Raw genomic sequence first — 27,122 nt, 5'->3', positions numbered from 1 at the left:
CATTATGTGAATATGGTTTATGCATTGCTTGAACTTCAGTTATAGAGGTAAACACATCCTTTTTTTTTTTTAAGGGTTTTATTTATTTATTTATTTATTTATTTTTAGAAAAATAAAAATTGTGACCAGTAAATTTTAAAAATTAATTAGTTAATTAATTTTTAAATTTACATCCAAGTTACCATATAGCTCAACAATGAATTCAGGAGTAGATTCCAGTGATTCATCCTCTGTGTATAACACCCAGTGCTCATCCGAAGTGTCTTCCTTAAAGTCCCTTACCCATTTAGCCCATCGCCCCTCCCACAAACCCCTCTGCCCTCTATAAGACATTCTTTTTATCTGAAGGGATTATTAGTCTTCATTTTCAGTTTTGACTTAAAAGATTAAATATTTGTTTAACAGATGATGCCCCGTCATATGAAAACTCATCTCCTTTTTCCTTGTCCTTAGTTTTTTAAAGGATTGGCTTCTTCTGGTGCTTGGGCTTGCTTTGATGAATTTAATCGAATTGAGTTGGAAGTGTTGTCAGTGGTAGCTCAACAGATCCTTTGCATTCAGAGAGCCATTCAACAGAAACTGGATGTGTTTATTTTTGAAGGGACAGAACTTAAGCTCAATCCAAACTGTTTTGTAGCTATCACGATGAATCCTGGCTATGCAGGACGTTCTGAATTGCCAGACAATCTTAAGGTAATATTTTATAAGAATATAAATTTGTTAATCAAAAATAACAGCATAATCCACTCAAAATGGTGTGATTTTCCCACATATATTTGTAAATCTCCCCTTTGCCTCTTACAATAGCTGTAAGGTAAACCTCTAAAAACATTTTTTGGGTGTCTAACACATATTAAAGTATGTGAAACCATTAGAACACTGCTGAGAAAAAAAAACACAGAGATAGTGAAATCTTGCTGCATTGGGGGAATAAATGTGAATCTCACTGCATTCTGTTGGGGTGCTTCTGCTCATCTTTTAAAAAAAATGGTTTCCTTTAAAAAATAATATATTTCGTTCATTATATACTTCAGGTTCTTTTTAGAACAGTGGCTATGATGGTTCCAAACTATGCCCTCATAGCAGAAATCTCCCTCTACTCCTATGGATTTTTGAATGCAAAACCTCTGTCCGTGAAGATCGTAATGACCTACAGGCTTTGCTCAGAGCAGCTCTCCTCACAGTTTCATTACGACTATGGAATGCGAGCAGTAAAAGCGGTTTTAGTGGCTGCTGGAAACCTTAAACTAAAATTTCCAAATGAAAATGAAGATATACTTGTAAGTATTAAATATATACACCGTGAAAGCTTCAGTAGAAGATCTTTTTTTGTTTTGTTTTGTTTTGATTTTAGGAAGGTTGATCTGGAGCTATAAATAGGCAAATAAGAAAGTTGTTGCTTTGAGCTTTTTTTTAAAATTTTTAAAAAAAATATTTATTTATTTTTGAGACAGAGAGAGACAGAGCATGAACGGGGGAGGGTCAGAGAGAGAGGGAGACACAATCTGAAACAGGCTCCAGGCTCTGAGTTGTCAGCACAGAGCCCAACGCGGGCTCGAACTCATGGACCGTGAGATCATGACCTGAGCCAAAGTCGGACGCTTAACCGACTGAGCTACCCAGGTGCCCCTGCTTTAAGCCTTTTTATGTGAGGTTGAAATAATAGTTTGGGGTTATGTTATTCATTATACTTTATATGAATATAAAGTTGGTGTTTTAGTAGGAGGATTCCATAGATGAATGTGAAAGGAACTTTGACTTTTGGTGGTGGGGAGGGTGAGGAATAAGGACAATTAACTTCTATTGCACTATTTGGATGATTTTAGCTTCTTCGATCAATTAAGGATGTAAATGAACCGAAGTTTCTATCACATGATGTCCCCTTATTTAATGGAATAACTAGTGATCTGTTTCCTGGTATTAAACTTCCTGAAGCTGACTATCATGTAAGTAAACCTGTGAGAATGACTTATTTTGCAAATAAATTTATCTGATCACTCAGTCATTTCCAAAGTTTCAAATAAGTGAAATTATTCTATTTGGAGGATAAACCCCTACTTTGGCCACTTTCGTCAATGAGAATGATAAAATTTAGTGTCTTCTGTTGTATGATACCAATGTCAACAAGATTCAGATCAAAGATAATGTTCTAAGAGAAGGAGTACTCTTTGATTTCCTATCTTGTGATTTATAGTAAGTCTACAATGTATACTATAATGCTATTGTGTACTTTGGCAGGTAGAAAAGATGGGAAACTGCAAGTGGCAAAACATCCTGTAGTTAACATAAGGATTTTTCAAATTTAAGTAATAGGCTGACATTTTTTTTTTTTTTTTAAGATTTTATTTTTAAGTAATGTCTGCCTGCCACATGGGGCTCACACTCACAACCCTGAGATCAAGAGTTGCATGCTCCACTGACTGAGACAGTCAGGTGCCCCCTGACTTTTTTTATTTTTAAAGTGGGGGCTCCTGGGTGGCTCAGTGGGTTGAGCGTCTGACTTCGGCTCAAGTCATGGTCTTGCAGTTCGTGGGTTTGGGCCCCACGTCGGGCTCTGTGCTAACAAACAGCTCAGAGCCTGGAGCCTCCTTCGGATTCTGTGTCTCTCTCTGTCTCCCCCTCCCCTGCTCATGCTCTGCTTCTCTCTGTCTCTCAAAAATAAGTAAATGTTAAAAAAAAAAAATTAAAGGAAACAAACCATGTGTATTTCCAATTTCTTCTAAATTATAGACATTATAATGTGCATATATATACATATGTATACACATAAGTGTCTGCTATTTAATAGCTATTATTATGGAAAGTCAAGATACAAATTTTTAATTAAGTTTTTTAATTCCAGAATGGTTAGCTTATAGTATAATATTAGTGTACAATATAGTGATTCAACAGTTCTACATATCACTCAGTGCCCATCATGATAAGCGTACTCTTTAACCCCCATCACCTATTTCACCAACCTCCCCTCTGGTAACTTTTCATTTGTTGTCTAGAGTCTGTTTCTTGTTTGTTTTTTTTTTTTTGTTTGTTTTGTTTTTTTATTTTTTTTTTCAACATTTTTTATTTATTTTTGGGACAGAGAGAGACAGAGCATGAATGGGGGAGGGGCAGAGAGAGAGGGAGACACAGAATCGGAAACAGGCTCCAGGCTCCGAGCCATCAGCCCAGAGCCTGACGCGGGGCTCGAACTCACGGACCGCGAGATGGTGACCTGGCTGAAGTCGGACGCTTAACCGACTGCGCCACCCAGGCGCCCCTCTTGTTTGTTTTTTCTCTCTCTTTCTCTCTCTTTGCCCTTGTTCATTTATTTCTTAACTTCCACATATGAGTACAATCATAAAGTATTATTTGGCTTTCTCTGACTGATTTATTTCACTTAGCATTATACTCTCTAGCTCCATCCATGTTGTTGCAAATGGCAAGATTTCATTCCTTTTTATGGCTGAGTAATATTCCATTTTGTGTATATACCACACCTTTATCCATTCCTCTATCTGTGGACATTTGAGCTGCTTCCATAATTTGGCTGTCATTAATACTGCAATAAAAATAGGGGTGCATATATCCCTTTGAGTTAATGTTTTTGTATTCTTTGAGTAAATACCCCAAAGTGCAATTGCTAGATTATAGGGTAACTCAATTTTTAACTTTTTGTGGAAACTCCATAGTGTTTTCCAGAGCAGCTGCACCAGTTTGCATTCCCACCAACAATACAAGACGGTTCCTTTTCTCCACATCTTCGCCAAAACTTGTTGTTTCTTCTGTTTTTGATTTTAGTCATTCCAACAGGTCTGAGGTGATATCTCACTGTAGTTTTGATTTGTATTTCCCTGATGAGTGATGTTGAGCATCTTTTCATGTGTCTGTTGGCCATCTGGATGTCTTCTTTGGAGAAATGTCTATTCATGTCTTCCGCCCATTTCTTCACTGGATTATTTGTGTTTTGGGTGTTGAGTTTTGTAGTTGCTTTATATATTTTGGATACTAATCCTTTATCAAATATGTCATTTGCAAATATCTCCTCCCATTCAGTAGGTTGCCTTTTGGTTTTGTTGATTGTTTCCTCTGTTGTGCTTTTTATTTTGAAGATTTCCCAATAGTTTATTTTTGCTTTTATTGCCCTTGCCTCAGACATATCTAGAAAAATGTCACTTGGCTCAGGTCATGATCTTGCGGTCTGCAAGTTCGAGCCCCACAACGCACTTTGTGCTGACAGCTTGGAACCTGGAGCCTGCTTCAGATTCTGTTTCTCCCTCTCTCTCTTCCCTTCCCCTGCTCATGCTCTGTCTCTCTCAAAAATAAATGAACACTAAAAGTTTTTAAAAATAAAAATAAAAGGATTTGTTTCCATGCAGCCTGCACCCAATGTTATGGTGCTATGATCATTAACTTATAATAGGGAATAATAATATTTTTAAAGTAATTTAATTCTATTTGTTCTTCCTTTTAATTAAAACATTCAGCTTTAAAAATAAAACTTTAAGAAATAATTTATCAATATAAAAAGATACAATTTTTTATTTTAAAATGAAAAGTCTACATTTATAAGACATGGATATCATTTATAATACTATTTTATACGAATTCATTCCATTTTTCTTTTATTTTAGGAATTTTTGGAATGTGCTCATGAAGCCTGCAAAGTACATAATCTTCAGCCAGTTAAATTTTTTCTTGAAAAAATGATTCAGACATATGAAATGATGATTGTTAGACATGGGTAAGATTATAGATTATCATTGTCTGCCATGGTTAGATGCTGTTTTCAAATTAAACTATTAAAACAACTACAGTTTGTTAACTAAAAGATTCAGCTACTCAGGTAGGCTAAGAGACAAAGAGCCCCATCCTCCATTTCCCATCCCAGTGGCTTAAAAACAAAGGTTTATTTCCGTCTCATGCTGCCCATACAACATGGATTGGTAAGGTGTCCTCATTCAGTGATGTAGCACTAATGACCACCACAATTTGCCCTTTTGGTCATCAAATGTGTTATTTACTCTCCTTCGTGCACATAAAACACACTCTTCCCTTCCCAGGAATACAACTTAAAAGTTCTAGTCAATGAACCATACTCGAAGTTCAGGCTCTCTAGGTGATGCTTGATGGTTTCTATATCAGATTTGGAAGTTGTTCCTCATGATCCAAAGACCTACAAAGTAGAAAGACAAGTTATCTGCCCTCCACACACCAGTCTTCATTATAATAGTGGGCTTCCCAGAACAGGTTATTGGAGCAAACACTACCAGCCAGAAGTTGAAGAACTGGAGACAGTTCAGCAATTGTGGGTAGCAGTCCTGAAACCCAGCTGGGCATGTGAGGAGCCCCAGTTCCAGAGATACATTGACTACAAAACTGATCATTTAAACCTCAGGTTCTTTCACTTGTAGAGGGCTTTCCAAGGAGTCATAATCATTTGATATACATGCTTTATTATATAGGGTGTCATTAAAGTGGCTGTGGACATTTTGCATCAGTAGTTACATATATAATTTTTTCCTTGGAGAGCCCACTCCACTAACTGTATAAACTTTAGATCCCCTAAAACCTGGATCTGCTTTTGCATGGTTTTGCTCCCTGGAAGGGTCTTTCCCGTTAATTGTTCTCTGTGGACCTTGGTTCAACTTTCTTGAGAGAGCTTTCCATCTTCATTTTTTTCCCTGTAAAGTCACATGTAAAGTAGACAATAGAGAATATGTCTTTGGGAGCTGAGAAATGTTTTTAGCCTTCTTCCTGCCTATAGAAAGTTGAGGTCTCAAAAGTTATGATTTTTTTTAAAGGCAGGATAAAAAAAATTAAACAGCTTCACATTGTGTAAATTTTCAAATGTAGACAAAAATAGATGGAATTGAAAAACTAAAAAAAAAAAAATACAGGAACTAATACAATCAACCCTTATGCATCTAATACGTGAGGATCATTTTTAAGTCTTGAACATTCACATGTTTTAGTCTAGACTCATGGTTTGTCAGTAAACTCCCTCAAAAACTTGGTAAACTTATTTGATTCCAGGCAGCTCTATGTGCCAGTAGCTACAACTACAGCCCTTACTAAGTCATACCTTTATAAATTTCCTTGCAGTATCGTTGAATTGATCAGGCTTAATTGGGAAGGCCACAAACTTAATCTATTTTTCCTGAATTATTTTATCCTCCTGAAATGATTACTGGAAACTATATTAATCTTTCATAGATTTTAATAAAGTGATACAATGGCCCTACCCTTAATGTGATCCTTGTTGCCAGGCTGAGTAGATTTTTGTTGTTCAAAGGCTTTCTCAAATTATCTTTATTTACCAGTTGGGAATAAGAATAAGTTGCTTATAGGTTCCTGAATTTCTGGACTCCCTCTGTTCTTTCATTCCAACTTTCAAACTGGCTATTTTTTTCTGGGCTCATTTCTCTCCTGTAGTTCTTTGTTAAATGCAGCCATCAGCTGCCATCATATATTAATAATCATCTGTTTACTACCCTTTTTCCTAAAATGACAATTTCATTATGTATATTATCTGTATTCCAAGTTATCTCAACGAACAAATTTGCCAAATGTTTCATCATTGCATAACATTAATTGCCAATCTTTTTTTAGCCTGTAATAATGGTTAATTTGCCACCAACAACCTGGCCTCTAAGTCATTACCACATATTTAAGTCTTAAGAATACTTTACCCCCTTCTGGGAACTAATTTCTCTCCAGTAAGGATGGGCTAGATTATTCTTTAGAAACGATCAGTCACTAAAACCCAAATCTTAGTGACTTAAAAAACAAACAAACAAACAAACAAACAAACAAACAAAGGTTTATTTCCCATTCATGCTGTGTCCACTCCAGGTTAACAGGAAGTATCTGCTCATCATAATTACTCAGGGTCCCAGGCTATTGGAGCATCCACCATCTCAACATGATGGTCACAGCTGTGCTAGAGGGAAAAGCCCTGTAAGAAGAGAGCTCTGTAGGCTCCGTTGCAGGCAATGATCTATACCCTGCTAGGAAGTAACACCCGTGTTTCCACTTGGTACTCATTAGTCACCTAGTATTTCAACAAGAGGGCGAGGAATCCTACTATGTGCTGGGAGAGAGGAGATTCAGAAGTATTTGGCAAAGAGCAAAAAGTAATTACCATAGTAAGTAAAGACTTCAGGAAGGGCAATCTTTCCCATTTATCTTCTTGGGAGGCTGAAAGTCTTTATTTTACTTTATTTTTTTAATTTTAAGAGTGCATAATTAAGTTTTCATTTTCATTTGGACATTTTTTTATTCTCTTTTGTAGGTAGTGGTATTAATGAAGAGAATCTTAGAAATCAACCAGTTCAGAAGTTAAATGTATTCTCGTGTCTGAGAAAAATTAATAGAATTTCAAAAATTATAAATACCAGTAAAACAGGAAAATAATTTACCATTTTTTTTTAGAATCATATTGTATAATTCTTTTCCTTTGTAGTTTTATGTTGGTAGGAGAGCCTTTTGCTGCTAAGACAAAAGTTCTGCATATGCTGGCTGATACTCTAACTCTTATGAATGAACGTGGCTATGGAGAGGAAGAAAAGGTTATTTATAGGACTGTAAACCCCAAATCCATTACTATGGGTCAACTTTTTGGACAGTTTGACCCAGTGTCTCATGAGGTAATCTACAGTATAAATATTCTCTTATTGACAGCGTGCTTTAAACCACGAAATTTGAAATGTTTTTATATGATCACTTTATAGTCTTATAAAGAAAGCTTCCCAACTCTCTTTTTCTTCCCCAGTGGACTGATGGTATTGTGGCCAACACTTTTAGAGAATTTGCCTTATCAGAAACACCTGACCGGAAATGGGTTGTATTCGATGGTCCCATTGACACTTTGTGGATAGAGAGCATGAACACAGTATTGGATGATAATAAAAAGGTAAATCCTCCTGATTAAAAGCAAAACTGATACACAATATGAATATACCAAACACTACTGAGCTGTAAACTTAAGAAGGGTTAAAATGGTAGATTTGACGTAAAATGATTTTTTTTTGCCAGTTATAAAACAAAATACATGTAAATATGCTTAAGCGATGTTATGTGTTCAACAACTAATTGACTAGGACTATATATTTAAAGCAAAGGGTGCAGCAAGTGTAGTAAGTTTATAGATTATCTTTTAAATGAAAACTATGCTATAATAAATTCTCTGCTTACTTTTATTTATAGAATAAAAGTATATTAAAACCGTTGTGTTAACAGGAAGGTGTGGTATTGTAGTAGGTGTTAAGTTGTTAAGTGATTCCTGTCTTATGGTTTCTTATAGAACTTTAATATTTTAGGAGAAAATAAAAGGGCCTTATTCCATTTTGAAAACATTGAATGTGGGGCACCTGGGTGGCTCAGTCAGTTAAGCTTCCCACTTCAGCTCAGGTCATGATCTCTCAGTTCATTGGTTCAAGCCCTGCATCAGGCTCTCTGTGCTGACATCTAGAGCCTGGAACCTGCTTCAGATTTTCTCTCTCCCTCTCTCTGTCTCTCTCTCCCTCTCTCTTGCGCACGTGCTCTCTCTCTCTAAAAAATAAATAAACATTAAAAAAAAAAGAAAACATTGAATGCTTCAGTACTTGTATGTGTTGCATTACCTTAGAAGCTGTGAAATATACAAAAGAACTAGAAAATAGAAGTCTTCTATGAGAGACCATATGTAAATTATAAAATGTGACTAATTTTAAGTTTAGATTCTGCGATTTTTTTTTAAACTTGTGCATTCACATAGCCATCATTTAAATAAAGATGCATAAAATTTCTTTCACTCTACAAGCTACACTCACTGATTCCTTCTGAATCAGTATACCCTCCCCACTGGGGCAATTGCTATTCTTTCTTCTACTGTGATAAATTAGTTTTGCTGGTTCTTGAACTTCATGTATATGGAATCATACTCCTGAGTATTTTCCTTCTTGTGGTCACTGTGGCATCTGTGATATTCATGGTGTTGTACTTCCATTTTACTTATTTATTCTTTTTATATCTGTATTGGTATTCCACTGCATATATCACAACTTATTTTCATACTTACATGAAATAACCACACTACTAAGTAAGCAAATTAATTTAATTAGCATTCAAATACACCAGCACATTTTCGTAGGTGGTTGGTCATTTATTCAAATTCCTTCTTTCAGTTACATTGATTGAGCTAAGAAGTAATAATGATTCAGAAGAGGAGAGGGGCTAATCAAAGTCGAATTCAGAGCCAGGTGGGAGGATTGTCTCATATTGGATGAAAGGAAAGTAGGAAAAGGATAGGTATAGATATAGGTGGATGTATGAATTTGATAGTGGAAATCTGAAAGCAAATCCTTTTGATGATTTATCTTTTCTTTGTGAAGTGGTAGACCCTAGTTCTTTGTACAGTGGAGGAGAAAAGGAGGAAGATTTAAATTAGCCATTGTGGAAAATGGGAAAGATAATTGCTAGGAAAGCACAGAAGCCTGTCTGAGGACTAGTAGTAGTAGTAGTGCCAAGGTCTGCCTTTGTGAGATTTTCCCTATCAGTCTAAGCAGCTTGGATGTGAGTGTAGATTATGCTGCTGGACTGGAAGTACAGAAAGACTTTGAAGATACTGGTATGAGAGTTCTAGAAGAGCTAGGCCATGGAAGGAAGCTGCTTAACAATGACGGAAGTGAAAACAGCAGGGATATGAAAGTGGAGAGTAAGTGGAGTAGATGATTGGGTAGATGAGTAGTCAATGAGTGAGAGCACTGGATGCATCGGAGACTGGAGGCAGAGACTGGGAAGCTTGAATTTAGTATTTCAGAATTGTGTAGTGTTCCAGGAGAGAAGGTCCCAGGTGTATAAACTGGATGGCTGGAGTGCAGTAGGAAAAACCTAAGTGAAGATAGGGTAGTCAAGGATCTGAGGGGCTGCCATATTGAGATGCTCCCCCCCTCACAAACAGTGGATCAGGCCAGAGTGAAAAAAATTGAGCCATGTATCAAAGGCTTTAGCTAACGATGGGAATGCTGAGGTGCTGGTGAGTGACAGCAGGGAGCATGGGTTGTCAAAGGAGCAGAAGGTGGAAAGGGTGGGGTAGAGTATTTAGGAAACACTATGGGGGAGTGAGGAAGAAGCTGACTCCATCTCCCAAATAAGAAGTAAATAGGAGGATGTTTGCTGAAATAATCTGGTAGGAAATTAAAAGTTTTATAGGCCAGCACTGTCCAAAACAACTTCCTGCAATAATGGAAATGTCTGCATTGTCCAGGAAGGTAGATACTAGTCAAATGTGGTTATTGAGCATTTGAAATTTGGCTAGTGCAATTGAAGAACTGACTTTAAATCTTATTTAATTTTAACTACTTAAGATGAAGTTATTTAATTAGTTAAATTAGATTTAATTAGTAAAAAGTACAAATAGGCACATATGAATACTGGGCTAGCTTATCAGACAATCCAGCTCTAGGCCATCCATTTATTTTACAGAGGTCCAGGAATGCTAAATGCCACATTGTCGACATTTAACTAGATAGGGGCAAAACTGGGACTAGAGTGATGGTTGTAGAGAAGAAACCCGGAAAAATAAATGAAGAGGAAGAATTGAAAAAAAAACAATGTAGAAATGAAATTGGGATATCAACAATTAATATTATTAAAATTATTAAAAGTTAATGATAATTCCAAAGGTAGATGCCAAGGAAATTGAGAAGATGAGATGGCTTTAATAATAATGAACAAGAAAGGAATTGGGCAGAAAGGAAGCAGTTGACAAATTGAGATTTTTTACATATTTGATTGCAGAGGAACATTTTATTTTATTTTTTAAGTTTTTATTTAAATTCTAGTTAGCATACAGTGTAATATTAGTTTCAGGTGTACAATATAGTGATTCAGCACTTCCATACCTCACCAGGTGCTCATCATAAGTGGACTCCTTAATCCCCATCACCTATTTCATCCATCCCTACCACCCACTTCCCCTCTGGTTACCCTCTGTTTGTCCTCTATAGTTAAGAGTCTGTTTCTTGGTTTGCCTCTCTCTCAAAGAGGAATGTTTTAGATTAAAAGTGATCTATATCCGCATATTAAATGCAGTGCATGGTCCTTGATTGAATTTGGGTTTGAGTAAATCAGTTGAAAAGATATTCCTGTTGTCATTGAGGAAATTTGAGTACTGGCTGAGTATTAGATCATATTAAGGACTTATTGGTAATTTTGTTAGGTGTGATAATGTTACTGAGGTAATATAGAAAACAGTTTATTTTTTTTTAAGTTTATTTATTTGGAGAGAGAGACAGAGTGAGTGGGGGAGGGGCAGAGAGAGAGAAGGAGAGAGAGAATCCCAAGCAAGTGCTCTGCACTGTTGGTGGAGAGTCTGATGCATGGCTCTATCTCACAAACCATGAGATCATGACCTGAGCAGAAACCAAGAGTTGGACATTTAACCGACTGAGACACCAGGTGCCCTGAAAACTCCTTATTTTTTAGAGCTGCATATTGACATATTTGGATGTGAAATGCCGTGGTGGGCATAATGCTCTTTAAAATACTATTTTACAAATCAGGAGACTATAGATGCTGGAGAGGATGTGGAGAAACGGGAACCCTCTTGCACTGTTGGTGGGAATGCAAATTAGTGCAGCCGCTCTGGAAAGCAGTGTGGAGGTTCCTCAGAAAATTAAAAATAGACCTACCCTATGACCCAGCAATAGCACTGCTAGGAATTTATCCAAGGGATACAGGAGTACTGATGCATAGGGTCACTTGTACCCCAATGTTTATAGCAGCACTCTCAACAATAGCCAAATTATGGAAAGAGCCTAAATGTCCATCAACTGATGAATGGATAAAGAAATTGTGGTTTATATACACAATGGAATACTACGTGGCAATGAGAAAAAATGAAATATGGCCTTTTGTAGCAACGTGGATGGAACTGGAGAGTGTGATGCTAAGTGAAATAAGCCATACAGAGAAAGACAGATACCATATGGTTTCACTCTTATGTGGATCCTGAGAAACGTAACAGAAACCCATGGGGGAGAGGAAGGAAAAAAAAAAAGAGGTTAGAGTGGGAGAGAGCCAAAGCATAAGAGACTGTTAAAAACTGAGAACAAACTGAGGGTTGATGGGGGGTGGGAAGGAGGGGAGGGTGGGTGATGGGTATTGAGGAGGGCACCTTTTGGGATGAGCACTGGGTGTTGTATGGAAACCAATTTGACAATAAATTTCATATATTAAATAAATAAATAAAATACTGTTTTATTCCTCAGTATCCTTTTTTTAATTTTTTTTAAACGTTTATTCATCTTTGAGAGACAGAGAGAGACAGAGCATGAGTGGGGAAGGGGCAGAGAGAGGGAGACACAGAATCCAAAGCAGGCTCCAGGTTCTGAGCTGTCAGCACAGAGCCCAATGCGGGGCTTGAATTCATGAACTATGACATTATTACCTAAGCCGAAGTCGGATGCTCAACCGACTGAGCCACCTAGATGCCCCCCCCCCTTTTTTTTAAAGTAATTTCTGCACCCAACATGAGGCTTGAACTCACAACCCCAAGATCAAGAGTCGCATGCTCTACCAACTGAGGCAGCCAGGTGCCTCTTAAAAATACTTCTTTATAAAAGGAAGCAAATGTGGGAAAATCTTAATGTTGGTTAAGTACAGGAGATGGGTATATTAGTGTCCATATTATTCTTTATTTTCAATTTTTCTCTTTTTTTTTTATTAACAAAGAGACCTTTTGACAACTTTATAAAGTCAGGAGTATTTCATGTAATTTTTAAAAAATTATTTATTTAGGGGAGGCTGGGTGGCTCAGTTGGTTAAGCATCCGACTTCAGCTCAGGTCACGATCTTGCAGTTCATAGGTTTAAGCCTCGCATTGGGCTCTGTGCTGACAGCTCAGAGCCTAGAGCCTGCTTTGGATTCTGTATCTCCCTCTCTCTCTGCCCCTCCCCTGCTCATGCTTTGTCTCGCTCTTTCAAAAAAAACAAACATTAAAAAAGATTAAAACTATATATATTTAAATTCATGTTAGTTAATATATAGCGTACTATTGGTTTCAGGAGTAGAACCCAGTGATTCATCACTTACATATTACACCAAGTGCTCATTCCAATGAGTGCCCTCTTTAAGGCCCATCACCCATTTAGCCTATCCCTCCCACCCAACTCCCCTCCAGCAACCCATGTAATGTTTTTAAATGTTTATTTAGTTTTGAGAGAGTGTGATTGGGGGAGGGGCAGAGAGAGAGGGGTACAGAGGATCCAAAGGGGGCTTTGCTCTGACAACTGAGACCCCCTTGTGGAGCTCAAACTCAAGAACCGTGAAATCATGATCTGAGCCAAAGTCAGATGTTTGAATGACTAAGCTACCCAGGTGCCTGACCGATGTAATTTTATTAATAGCAAGGACTGAGATTTGTATAGGATTTTTGCAGTATGTCATGTAGTTCTCCTCCCGCCTAACTCTATGGGAGAGAAATTAACTGAGTTTATAGATGAAGAGGCTGAGAGTCAGAGATGTTACGTATTTGCTTACCTAGTAAGTAATTGACCGAGCTAGATCTAGCTTACAATTTTCTGGCTTTTATGTAATGCTTACATCACAGGATATACATTATCTTATACCTACAATATATTTTTATTTGAGAAGTTTGAGTTTTTTAAAAAATAAATGTTTGAAATATAATTGCCTTTAGCTTTGCCTTATGAGTGGAGAAATCATTCAGATGTCCCCTCAAATGAGCCTCATCTTTGAAGCAATGGACCTTTCCCAGGCCTCAGTAAGTTCATGTTTTAACATAACAGTAGATTGTTTATTTGTTCATTTGGTCAATAAGTATTTTTTATTATGTGTCAGAAGACTAGTTAGGCACCAGAAATACTAAGATGAATAAGATATAGCTTATGCTTATTTAGGAAGGATGAGAAGTATACTAATAAATAATCCCACTATACTGCTACATGTAAGTGCTCCAAGAATATGGAGGGGGTGGGTACCCAAGAGGCGAATGGGTAGAGGAGGACCATGGAAAATGTCTGAGTATTTGATCTGGGTTTGAAGGGTAACACTTCTCTAGGGAGATTAGTTGGGGCTGGGCATTCCAAATCATGACAACATGATATGTAAAGTTCTGAAGCCATGACACATCTGGGAGGCTGTAGAGGAAGACAGGTGCTAGATCATGACAGGCCTTATAAGTCATTCAAAGAAGTAGTTAATGACTGCCAGGTACTACTGGCATGAAAGCAACATTGGAAAAAAAACTTGTCTTTTTTCTCTAGCCTGCCACTGTAAGCCGCTGTGGCATGATTTATTTGGAACCCTCACAGTTAGGATGGGAACCAATTGTATCTTCGTGGTTGAATTCCCTGAAAGGACCTCTACAAGAACCAGATCATCAAGCTCTTCTGAGAGGACTCTTTGACTGGTTAATAAAGCCCTCTTTAAAACTTCGTAAGAAAAAATGCAAGGTAACACTGTAATTCTCTACCCCACTCAAGTTTCTTTAGTTTTCATTCAACTTGACTAAGGCTAAAGTCACAATAAGTAGGATAAATAAACAAAATCAGTTTCCCCTTGACATTTAGTATCCACTTTTTAAAATGGAATATTTATTGTGATAGTCAGTAATTCACATGCAGTTGTAAAGAAGTAATAGATTTCATGCTCATTTCACCCAATTTTCCCCAATAGTAACATTTTTGCAAGACTATATTATATCACAACAAGGATATTGACAATGATATTATCTACTGATATTATTCAGATTCCCCTAGTTATATCTGTACAGGTGTGTGTTTATCTCTCTGGGTTTTATTTTAAAATTTTTAATAATTTATAATTTTAAACATAAGTGCAACTTTGTACCCTTTGCCCAAAGTCTCCCCATTTCCCCCACCTCCCCACCCCTGGTAACTGCCCTTTTACTTGTTCTATGTATTCAACTTTTGGATTGTACATATAAGTGACATCATGCAACTTTTTCCTTTCTGTGTTGGACTTTTTCACTTATAATGTCTTACAGTGGACCCATATTTCAAATAACAGGATCTCTCTTTAAGTCTTAATAATATCTATAATTTAGTATTAATAATTTAAGTCTTAATAATATTCTATTATATATATATACGTATATATATATACATATATATATATATACGTATATATATATATATACATATATATACGTATATATATATACATACACATATATATGTGGCAATTTCTTTATTTGTCCATCAGTGAACACTTAAGTTTGTGTCCCTATCTTAGCTATTGGGAATAATGCTACAATGAACATGGAAGTGCAGATATATATATTTTTGAATATAATATTTATTATTATTTATTTTTAATATGAAATTTATTGTCAAATTGGTTTCCATACAACACCCAGTGCTCATCCCAACAGGTGCCCTCCTCAATATCCATCACCCACTCTCCCCTCCCTCCCACCCCCCATCATCCCTCAGTTTATTCTCAGTTTTTAAGAGTCTCTTTGGTTTGGCTGCCTCCCTTTCTAACTTTTTTTTTTCCTTCCCCTCCCCCATGGTCTTCTGTTAAGTTTCTCAGGATCCACATAAGAGTGAAAACATATGGTATCTGTCTTTCTCTGTATGACTTATTTCACTTAACATAACACTCTCCAGTTCCATCCACGTTGCTACAAAAGGCCATATTTCATTCTTTCTCTTTGCCACGTAGTATTCCATTATGTATATAAGCCACAATTTCTTTATCTATTCATCAGTTGATGGACATTGAGGCTCTTTCCATAAGTTGGATATTGTTGAAAGTGCTGCTATAAACATTGGGGTCCAAGTGCCCCTGTGCATCAGCACTCCTGTATCCCTTGGGTAAATTCCTAGCAGTGCTATTGCTGGGTCATAGGGTAGGTCTATTTTTAATTTCTTGAGGAACCTCCACACTGTTTTCCAGAGCGGCTGCACCAGTTTGCATTCCCACCAACAGTGCAAGAGGGTTCCTGTTTTTCTGCATCCTCTCTACATCTATAGTCTCCTGATTTGTTCATTTTAGCCACTCTGACCAGTGTGAGGTGGTATCTCAGTGCAGTTTTGATTTGTATTTCCCTGATGAGGAGCAACATTGAGCATCTTTTCATGTGCCTGTTGGCCATTTGAATGTCTTATTTAGAGAAGTGTCTATTTATGTTTTCTGCCCATTTCTTCACTGGATTATTTGTCTTTTGGGTGTGGAGTTTGGTGAGTTCTTTATAGATTTTGGATACTAACCCTTTGTCCAATATGTCATTTGCAAATATCTTTTCCCATTCCGTTGGTTGCCTTTCAGTTTTGTTGATTGTTTCCTTTGCATTGCAGAAGCTTCTTATCTTCATGAGGTCCCAATAGTTCATTTTTGCTTTTAATTCCCTTGCCTTTGGGGATGTGTCAAGTAAGAAGTTGCTGCGGCTGAGGTCAGAGAGGTTATTTCCTGCTTTCTCCTCTAGGGTTTTGATGGTTTCCTGTCTCACATTCAGGTCCTTTATCCATTTTGAGTTTATTTTTGTGAATGGTGTAAGAAAGTGGTCTAGTTTCATCCTTCTGCATGTTGCTGTCCAGTTCTCCCAGCACCATTTGTTAAAAAGACTGTCTTTTTTCCATTGGATATTCTTTCCTGCTTTGTCAAAAATTAGTTGGCCATACTTTTGTGTGTCTAGTTCTGGGGTTTCTATTCTATTCCATTGGTCTATGTGTCTGTTTTTGTGCCAATACCATGCTGTCTTGATGATTACAGCTTTGTAGTAGAGGCTAAAGTCTGGGATTGTGATGCCTCCTGCTTTGATCTTCTTCTTCCAAATTACTTTGGCTATTCGGGGTCTTTTGTGGTTCCATACAAATTTTAGGATTGCTTGTTCTAGCTTTGAGGACAATGTCGGTGCAATTTTGATTGGGATTGCATTGAATGTGTAGATTGCTTTGGGTAGTATTGACATTTTAACAATATTTATTCTTCCAATCTATGAGCACAGAATGTTTTTCCATTTCTTTGTATCTTCTTCTATTTCCTTCAAGAGATTTCTATAGTTTTCAGCATACAAATCTTTTACATCTTTGGTTAGGTTTATTCCTAGGTATTTTATGATTCTTGGTGCAATTGTGAATGGGATCAGTTTCTTTATTTGTCTTTCTGTTGTTTCATTGTTAGTGTATAAGAATGCAGCTGATTTCTGTACATTGATTTTGTATCCTGTGACTTTGCTGAATTCATGTAGCAGTTCTAGCAGACTTTTGGTGGAGTCTGTCGGGGTTTCCATGTATAGTATCATGTCATCTGCAAAAAGTGAAAGCTTGACTTCATCTTTGCCAATTTTGATGCCTTTGATTTCCTTTTGTTGTCTGATTGCTGATGCTAGCACTTCCAACACTATGTTAAACAACAGCAGTGAGAGTGGACATCCCTGTCATGTTCCTGGTCTTAGGGGGAAAGCTCTCAGTTTTTCCCCATTGAGGATGATATTAGCTGTGGGCTTTTCATATGATGTTTAAGTATGTTCCTTTTATCCCGACTTTCTCAAGGGTTTTTATTAAGAAAGGATGCTGGATTTTGTCAATGCTTTTTCTGCATCGTTTGACAGGATCATATGGTTCTTTTCTTTTATTAATGTGATTTATCACATTGATTGATTTGCGAAAGTTGAACCAGCCCTGCAGCCCAGGAATGAATCCCACTTGATCATGGTGTATAATTCTTTCTATATGCTGTTGAATTCGATTTGCTACTATCTTGTTGAGAATTTTTGCATCCATATTCATCAGGGATATTGGCCTGTAGTTCTTTTTTTTTTTTTTTTTTTTGCTGGGTCTCTGTCTGGTTTAGGAATCAAAGTAATGCTGGCTTCATAGAATGAGTCTGGAAGTTTTCCTTCCCTTTCTATTTTTTGGAACAGCTTGAGAAGGATAGGTGTTATCTCTGCTTTAAATGTCTAGTAGAATTCTCCAGGGAAGTCATCTGGTCCTGGACTCTTATTTTTTGGGAGATTTTTGATAACTGATTCAATTTCATTGCTGGTTATGGGTCTGTTCAAGTTTTCTATTTCTTCCTGTTTGAGTTTTGGAAGTGTGTGGGTGCTTAGGAATTTGTCCATTTCTTCCAGGTTGTCCAGTTTGTTGGCATATAATTTTTCATAGTATTCCCTGATAATTGCTTGCATTTCTGAGGGATTGGTTGTAATAATTCCATTTTCATTCATGATTTTATCTATTTGGGTCATCTCCCTTTTCTTTTTGAGAAGGCTGGCTAGACGTTTATCAATTTTGTTTATTTTTTCAAAAAACCAACTCTTGGTTTCGTTGATCTGCTCTACAGGTTTTTTTAGATTCTATATTGTTTTTTTCTGCTCTGATCATTATTATTTCTCTTCTTCTGCTGCGTTTGGGGTGTCTTTGCTGTTCTGCTTCTATTTCCTTTAGGTGTGTTGTTAGATTTTGTATTTGGATTTTTCTTGTTTCTTGAGATAGGCCTGGATTGCAATGTATTTTCCTCTCAGGACTGCCTTCGCTGCATCCAAAAGTGATTGGATTGTTGTTTTCATTTTCATTTGTTTCCATATATTTTTTAATTTCTTCTCTAATTGTCTGGTTGACCCATTCATTCTTTTTAGTAGGGTGTTCTTTAACCTCCATGCTTTTGGAGGTTTTCCAGACTTTTTCCTGTGGTTAATTTCAAGTTTCATAGCATTGTGGTCTGAAAGTGTTCATGGTGTGATCTCAATTCTTTTATACTTATGAAGGGCTGTTTTGTGATCCAGTATGTGATCTATCTTGGAGAATGTTCCATGTGCACTCGAGAAGAAAATATATTCTGTTGCTTTGGGATGCAGAGTTCTAAATATATCTGTCAAGTCCATCTGATCCAATGTATCATTCAGGGCCCTTGTTTCTTTATTGATCCTGTGTCTAGATGATCTATCCATTGCTTTAAGTGGAGTACTAAAGTCCCCTGCAATTACCACATTTTTATCAATAAGGTTGCTTATGTTTGTGATTAATTGTTTTATATATTTGGGGGCTCCTGTATACAGTGCACAGACATTTGTAATTGTTAGCTTTTCCTGATGGATAGACCCTATAATTATTATATAATGCCCTTCTTCATCTCTTGTTACAACCTTTAAAGTCTAGTTTGTTTGATATAAGTATGGCTACTCCAGCTTTCTTTTGACTTCCAGTAGCATGATAGATAGTTCTCCATCCCCTCACATTCAATCTGAATGTTTCCTCAGGCCTAAAATGAGTCTCTTGTAGACAGCAAATAGATGGGTCTTGTTTTTGTATCCATTCTGATACCCTGTGTCTTTTGGTTGGAGCATTTAGTCCATTTACATTCAGTGGTATTATTGAAAGATATGGGTTTAGAGTCATTGTGATGTCTGTAGGTTTCATGCTTGTAGTGATGTTCTGGTACTTTGTGGTCCTTGCAACATTTTCCTCACAGAATCCCCCTTAGGAGTTCTTGTAGGGCTGGTTTAGTGGTGATGAATTCCTTCAGTTTTTGTTTGTTTGGGAACACCTTTATCTCTCCTTCTATTCTGAATAACAGACCTGCTGGATAAAGGATTCTCAGCTGCATATTTGTTCTGTTCATCACATTGAAGATTTCCTGCCATTCCTTTCTGGCCTGCCAAGTTTCAGTAGATAGGTCTGCCACTACCCATAAGAGTAGTTAGAGCATGTTTATCTGTAGCTGCTTTCAGAATTTTCTCTTTACCCTTGTATTTTGCCAGTTCCACTATGATATGTCAAGCAGAAGATTGATTCACATTACGTCTGAAGGGAGTTCTCTGTGCCTCTTGGATTTCAATGCCTTTTTCCTTCCCCAGATCAGGGAACTTCTCAGCTATGATTTGTTCAAGTACACCTTCAGCCCCTTTCCCTTTCTCTTCCTCTTCTGGAATTCCTATGATACGGATATTCTTCCGTTTGATTGCATCACTTAGTTCTCTAATTCTCCCCTTGTACTCCTGGATTTTTTTCTCTCTCTTTTTCTCAGCTTCCTCTTTTTCCATAATTTTATCTTCTAATTCACCTATTCTCTTCTCTGCCTCTTCAATCCGTGCTATGGCTGCCTCTGTTTTCTTTTGCACCTCATTTATAGCATTTTTTAGTTCCTCATGACTATTTTTTAGTCCCTTGATCTCTGTAGCAATAGATTCTTAGATGTCCTCTATACTTTTTTCAAGCCCAGCAATTAATTTTATGAATATTATTCTAAATTCTTGTTCTGTTATATTGCTTAAATCGTTTTTGATCAATTCGTTAGTTGTTGCTACTTCCTGGAGTTTCTTTTGAGGAGAGTTCTTCCATTTTGTCATTTTGGGTAGTCCCTGGGGTGGCGCGGAACTGCAGGGCACTTCCCCTGTGCTGTCTGGAGAACTTGTGTTGGTGGGTGGGGCTGCAGTCAGACCCGATGTCTGTCCCCAGCCCACCACTGGTGCCACAGTCAGACTGTTGTGTACCTTATCTTCCCCTTTCCCAGGGGCAGGACTCACTGTGGAGTGGTGTGGCCCCTGTCTGGGCTACTTGCACACTGCCAGGCTTGTGGTGCTGCTTCAGTGGGATCTGGTATATTAGCTGGGGTGGATCCACAAGGTGCACAGGGGCGGGAGGGGCAGGCTTAGCTTGCTTTGCTGTCAGTGGTCCCCTGCAGGAGGAGCCCTGCAGCACCCAGAGGGAGGCAGACCCGTTGGAGGGATGGATCCACAGAAGCACAGCATTGGGTGTTTGCGCAGTGCAAGCAAGCTCTGTGAGGGGAGCTGGGGGATGAGAGAGGGATACCGCACTTGCCAGCACCTTCATTCCCTGCCAAGCTGAGCTCTGTTTTCTGGGGTTCACAACTCTCCCTCCAGGTGTCCTCTCGCCCTCCCAGCTCTCTGAGAGCAGAGCTGTTGACTTATAACATTCCAGATGTTAAGTCCCGCTGGCTGTCACAACACACTCCGTCTGGCCCCTCCACTTTTTCAAGCCAGACTCGGGGGCTCTGCCTTGCCAGGCTGGTTGCCTCTCCACAGCCCCAGCTCCCTCGCACCAGTCCATGTAGTGCGCACCACCTCTTCGCCCCTCCTACCCTCTTTCTTGGGCCTCTTGTCCATGCTTGGCTCCGGAGAGTCCGTTCTGCTAGTCTTCTGGTGGTTTTCTGGGTTATTTAGGCAGATGTGGGTGGAATGTAAGCAATCAGCAGGACGAGGTGAGCCCAACATCCTCCTACACTGCCATCTTCCAACTAATATCAGATATATAGTTAAGGTACTGATTTCATGTCCTGAAGAGGGAATGCTAGATTAAACATTCTATTTTTAGTTTTTTGAGGATCTTTCATACTGTTTTCCATAGTGACTGTGCCAATTTACATTCACACCAGCAATGCACAAGGGTTCCCTTTTCTCCACATCCTCACTAACACTTGTCACCTTTCATTTTTCTACTCATCCTAAAAGGTGTGAGGTGATATCTCACTGTGGTTTCGATTTGCATTTTCTGATGATTTGTGATGTCAAGTGCCTTCTCATATACCTGGTTAGCCATTGGCATGTCTTCTCTGAAAAGTGTCTATTCAGGTCCTTTGCCCATTTTTAAATTAGATTGTTTGGGTTCTTTTTTATATTATATGAATTTTTATATATTTTTGATATTAGCCCCTTATCAGATATATAATTTGCAAATATTTCCCCTCAGTTTATAGGTTGCCTTTTCATTTTGTTGATGATTTCCTTTACCGTGCAGAAACTTTCAGTTTGATGTAGTCCCATTTTATTTTTGCTTTTGTTGCCTGAGCTTTTGTCTTATCCAAAAAAATCATTGCCAAGGCCAATGTCAAGGAGACTTTAAAGACAAATATTGTTAAAATGTCTATACTCCCCAAAGCGATCTACACATTCAATGCAATCCCTATCAAAATAGCACCAGCATTCTAAATGCCAACAATTCTAAAATTTGTATGGAACCAGAAAAGACCCTGACTAGTCAATATAATGTTGAAAAAGAAAACCAAAGCTGGAGGCATCACAGTTCTGGACTTTAAGCTGTTTTACAAAGCTGTAATCACCAAGACAATTTGGTACTGGCACAAAAGCAGGTACATAGATCAATGGAACAGAACAGAGAACCCAGAAATGGACCAACAAACGAATGGCCAACTAATCTTTGACAAAGCAGGAAAGAATATCCAATGGAAAAAAGACAGTCTCTTCAGCAAATAGTGCTGGGAAAACGACAACAGCAACATGCAGAAGAATAAAACTAGACCACTTTCTTTCACCACACACAAAAATAAATTCAAAATGGATGAAAGACCTAAATATAAGACAGGAGATCATCAAAATCCTAGAGTAGAAAACAGGCAGCAACCTCTTTGCCTCTTTGCGACCTTTCCTATAGCAACCTCTTACTAGACATGTCTCCGGAGACAAGGGGAATATAAGCAAAAATGAACTAAGAACTCAAGATAAAAAGCTTTTGTATAGCAAAGGAAACAACAAAACTAAAAGGTAATTGACACAATGGGAGAAGATATTTGCAAATGACATATCAGATAAGGGGTTACTATCCAAAATCTATAAAGAACTTATCAAACTCAACACCCAAAAACAAAATAATCCAGTAAAGAAATGGGCAGAAGACATGAATAGACACTTTTTCAAAGAAGATATTCAGATGACTCATAGACACATAAAAAGGTATTCAACATTGCTGATCATCAGGGAAATACAAATCAAAACTACAATGAGATATCGCCTCACACCTGTCAGAATAAACTCAAAACACAAGAAACAACAGGTGTTGATGAGGATATGGAGAAAGGGGAACCCTCTTGCACCGTTGGTAGGAATGCAAAATGGTGCAGCCACTCTGGAAAACAGTATGGAAGTTCCTCAAAAAGTTAAAAAATAGAAGTAACCCTATAATCCAGCAATTGTGCTACTAAGTATTTATCCAAAGGATACAAAAATACTAATTTGAAGTGTTACATGCACCCCGAAGTTTATAGCAGCATTATCTACAATCACCAAATTATAGAAGTGGCCCGAGTGTCCATAGATAGATGAATGGATAAAGAAGATGATATATATATATATATACATATACATATGTATATGTGTATACATATGTATGTATGTATATGTATATATGTGTGTATATGTGTATTCCATGTATGGAATTAGAGTTGTATTATGCTAAGTGAAATAAATCAGAGGAAGACAAGTGGAGTCTAAGAAACAAAACAGATGAACACAGGGGAAGGGAAGGAAAAAAAGGGAGGCGAACCATAAGAGGCTGTTAAATACAGAGAACAAACTTAAGATTGCTGGAGGGTGTGTGTGTGTGGGGGATGGGCTAGATGGGTGATGGGCATTAAGGAGGGCACTTGTTGGGCTGAACACTGTGTATTATATGTAAGTGAGGAATGACTACGTTCTACTCCTGAAACCAATTCTACATTGTATGCTAATGTGAATTTAAAGAAATACTTTTTCTTTTTTTTTTTTAAAAAGAGCTTTTCCAGGGTGCCTAGGTGGCTCAGTAGGTTAAGCGTCTGACTTTGGCTCAGGTCATGATCTCACAGTTCGTGAGTTCATGCCCCGCATCGGTCTCTGCACTGGTGGTGTGGAGCCTGCTTGGGATTCTCTCTATCTCTCCCTCCCTTTCTCTGCCCCTTCCCCACTTGTGCTTTCTCTCTCTCTCTCTCAAAATAAATACACAAATAAACTTAAAAAAAGAAAGAGCTTTCCCCCTATGTTTTCTTCTGGGATTTTAATGGTTTAAGGTTTTACATTTCAGTCTTGAGCCCCTTTTGAGTTAATTTTTGTGTATGGTGTAAGATAATAAAAGTTTCATTCTTTTATATGTGGATATCCATTTTACTCAACACCATTTACTGAAGAGACTTTCCTTTTCACATTGTGTTTTCTTGTTGCCCTTGTTAAAGATCAGTTGACTCTATGCTTGGATTTATTTTGGATTTGCTATTCTGTTCCATTGGTTTATATGTCTGTTTTTATGCCAGTACCATATTGTTTTGATCACTGGAGCTTTGTAATACAATTTGAAATCAGGAATTGTGATGCTTTCAACTCTTTTCTTCTTTCTTAATATTATTTTGGCTGTTTAGATAGAGTCTTTGGTGGTTCCACACAAATTTTAGAATTTTTTTTTTTTATTTTTGCCATAGGAATTTTAGCGTTCATTTATTTTTGAGAGAGACAGAGTGTAAGTGGGGAGAGGGGCCGAAAGAGCAGAAGACACAGAATTTGAGGCTGGCTCCAGGCTCTTGAGCTGTCAGCACAGAGCCCATCACAGGGCTCAAACTCATGAACCGCGAGATCATGACCTGAGCTGAAGTTGGACGCTTAACCAACTGAGCCACCCAGGTGCCCCTGCCATTGGAATTTTTTTTTTTTTTTTTTTAATATATGAAATTTACTGTCAAATTGATTTCCATACAACACCCAGTGCTCATCCCAAAAGGTGCCCTCCTCAATACCCATCACCCACCCTGCCCTCCCTCCCACCCTGCCCTCCCTCCCACCCCCCATCAACCCTCAGTTTGTTCTCAGTTTTTAACAGTCTCTTATGCTTTGGCTCTCTCCCACTCTAACCTCTTTTTTTTTTTTTTTTTTTTTTTTTTTCTTTTTCCTTCCCCTCCCCCATGGGTTTCTGTTATGTTTCTCAGGATCCACATAAGAGTGAAACCATATGGTATCTGTCTTTCTCTGTATGGCTTATTTCACTTAGCATCACACTCTCCAGTTCCATCCATGTTGCTACAAAACTGCCATTGGAATTTTGATAGGAATTACTTTGAATCTGTAGATCCCTTTAGGTAGTATGGACATTTTAACAATGCCAATTTTTCTAGTCTATGAGCACAGGATACTTTTCCATTTATTTGTGTCTTCTTCAATCTCTTTCATTAATGTTTTATAGTTTTCAATGTACAGATATTTCATGTTCCTGGTTAAATTTATTCCTAAGTATTATATTCTTTGTGATGCTATCATAAGTCAGATTGTTCTCCTGATTTCCTTGCCAGATAGATCATTGGTGGTATAAACAAATGCAACTGATTTTTTTTTCCCAAATGATTTTTCATCCTGTAGCTTTACTGAGTTAGTTTGTTTTAAAAGGTATTTTTTTGTATGTGGTCTTTAGGGTTTTCTATGTATAAGGACATGTCATCTGCAAATAGAGATCATTTTACTTCTTTTCTGATTTGGATGCCCTTTATTTTGTTGTCTAATTGCTCTAGTTAGTACTTCTTGTTGAAAAGAAGTGGTGGGAGTGAGCATCCTTGCCTCACACCAGATCTTAGCAGAAGAGCTCTCAGTTTTATGCCATGGATTATGATTTAACTGTGGGCTTTTCATAAATGTCCTCTATTTCATTGCAGAGATTTCCCTTTATATCTATTTTGTTGAGAGTTTTTATCAGAAATGGATGTTAAACTTTGTCAAATGCTCTTTCTGAATCTATTGAGTTGAGAATGGGATTTTTGTCCTTCATTCTGTTAATGCAGTGTATCACATTGATTAATTTGCATATCTCTTGCATCCAGGGATAAATCCCACTTGGCTATAGTATGTAATCTTTTTGGTGTGTTGAATTCAGCTTGCTAGTATTTTATTGAGGACTTTTGCCTCTATGTTCATCAGAGATATTGGCCTATAATTTTCTTTTCTTGTGGTAGCTTCATCTGGTTTTAGTATCATGGTGATTCTAGCCTCATAGAATGAGTTTGGAAGTATTTCTTCTACTTCTAATTTTTGCAAGAGTTTAAGAAGGATTGTATTCTTTGAATGTTTGGTAGAATTCAGCTGTGAAGTCATCTGAACTTTTCTCTGGGAAGTTTTTCATTACAACTTCAATCTCTGTTACTGATATGTTCAGGCTTCCTATTCTTCTTGATTCAGTCTTGGCAGGTTGTATATTTCTAGGAATTTATCTATGTCCTCCAAGTTATCCAACTTATTTGTATATAATCATCCATAATCATCCCTTGATGATCCTTTTTATTTCTGAGGCAGTCGTTGTGTGCTTTCTCTTTGATTTCTGATTTTACTTATTTGAGTCTTTGTTTTATTCTTAGTCTAGCTAAGAGTTTATTGTTTTTATTTATATTTTCAAAAAAAGCAACTCTTCGTTTTGACTTTTTTTCTATTGTTTTTCTATTTATTTCATTTATTTCTGTTCTGATCTCATTTGTTTCATTATGCTAACAATGGGTTTAGTTTGTTCTTTTTCTAGTTCTTTGGGGTTTAAGTTAGGTTGTTTATTTGAGATTTCTTTTTTATTTATTTTATTTTATTTTTATTTTTTAATGTTTATTTATCTTTAAGAGAGAGAGAGAGACAGAGTATGAGCAGGGGCAGGGAGGGACAGAGAGAGAGGAAGACACAGAATTCGAAGTGGGCTCAAACTCATAAACTGTGAGATCAGGACCTGAGCTGAAGTCGTGATGCTTAACAGACTGAGCCACCCAGGTGCCCCGAGATTTCTTTTTTAATATAAACATTCATTGTTATAAACTTCCCTCTTAGTACTGCTTTTGATGCATCTCACGAGTTTTGGTATGTTGTGTTTCATTTGTCTCAAGATATTTTTTTATTTTCCTTTTCATTTCCCCTTGGACTCAGTAGTTGTTTAAGACCATCTTTTTTACATGTGTATTTGTGAATTTTCCCATTTTCTTGTGGTTACTGATTTCTAGTTTTATTCCATTGGGGTCAGAAAAGATATTTGATATAATTTTAATCTTAAATTTGTTGACTTGTTTTGTGACCTAACATGGGGTCTGTCCTGGAGAATATTCCATGTGAGCTTGAGAAAGAATACGTATCCTTCTACTGTTGGGTGAACAGTTCTACATGTATTTCTTAGGTCCATTTGATCTAGTGTGGTTCAAATCTACTGTTTCTTTTCTGAATTTCTGTCTAGATATTCTATACCTTATTGAAAGTGGGATATTGAAATCCACTACCATTTTTATATTGCCATCAATTTCTCCTTTCAGATCTTTCAATATTTTTAATAGTTTTTTAAAGTTTTTATTTATTTATTTTGAGAGAGAGGGGAGGGGCAGAAAGAGAGGGAGAGAGAGAGAATACCAAGCAGGCTCAGCACCATCAGCACAGAACCCCACATGAG

At 37.4% G+C, this 27,122-nt stretch overlaps 1 protein-coding gene across 12 annotated transcripts in view; it reads left to right on the top strand.

Moving 5' to 3' along the window:
• DNAH12 (dynein axonemal heavy chain 12) overlaps positions 1-27,122 on the top strand; it is a 210,872-nt gene that overhangs the window by 61,475 nt on the left and 122,275 nt on the right. For all 12 annotated transcript variants that reach the window (XM_042979211.1, XM_007084416.3, XM_042979213.1 and 9 more), the window contains 8 exons: positions 454-693; positions 1,035-1,280; positions 1,827-1,946; positions 4,611-4,720; positions 7,442-7,625; positions 7,751-7,891; positions 13,661-13,744; positions 14,247-14,435. In XM_042979211.1, coding sequence (XP_042835145.1) covers positions 454-693; positions 1,035-1,280; positions 1,827-1,946; positions 4,611-4,720; positions 7,442-7,625; positions 7,751-7,891; positions 13,661-13,744; positions 14,247-14,435 — 1,314 coding nt within the window. The remainder of the gene's footprint in view (positions 1-453; positions 694-1,034; positions 1,281-1,826; positions 1,947-4,610; positions 4,721-7,441; positions 7,626-7,750; positions 7,892-13,660; positions 13,745-14,246; positions 14,436-27,122) is intronic.

Source organism: Panthera tigris, chromosome A2, assembly GCF_018350195.1.
Source record: "Panthera tigris isolate Pti1 chromosome A2, P.tigris_Pti1_mat1.1, whole genome shotgun sequence".
Lineage (NCBI taxonomy): Eukaryota > Metazoa > Chordata > Mammalia > Carnivora > Felidae > Panthera > Panthera tigris.
Note: the sequence above shows the minus strand (reverse complement) of the source record. Positions and strands in the feature narration are given on the sequence as shown.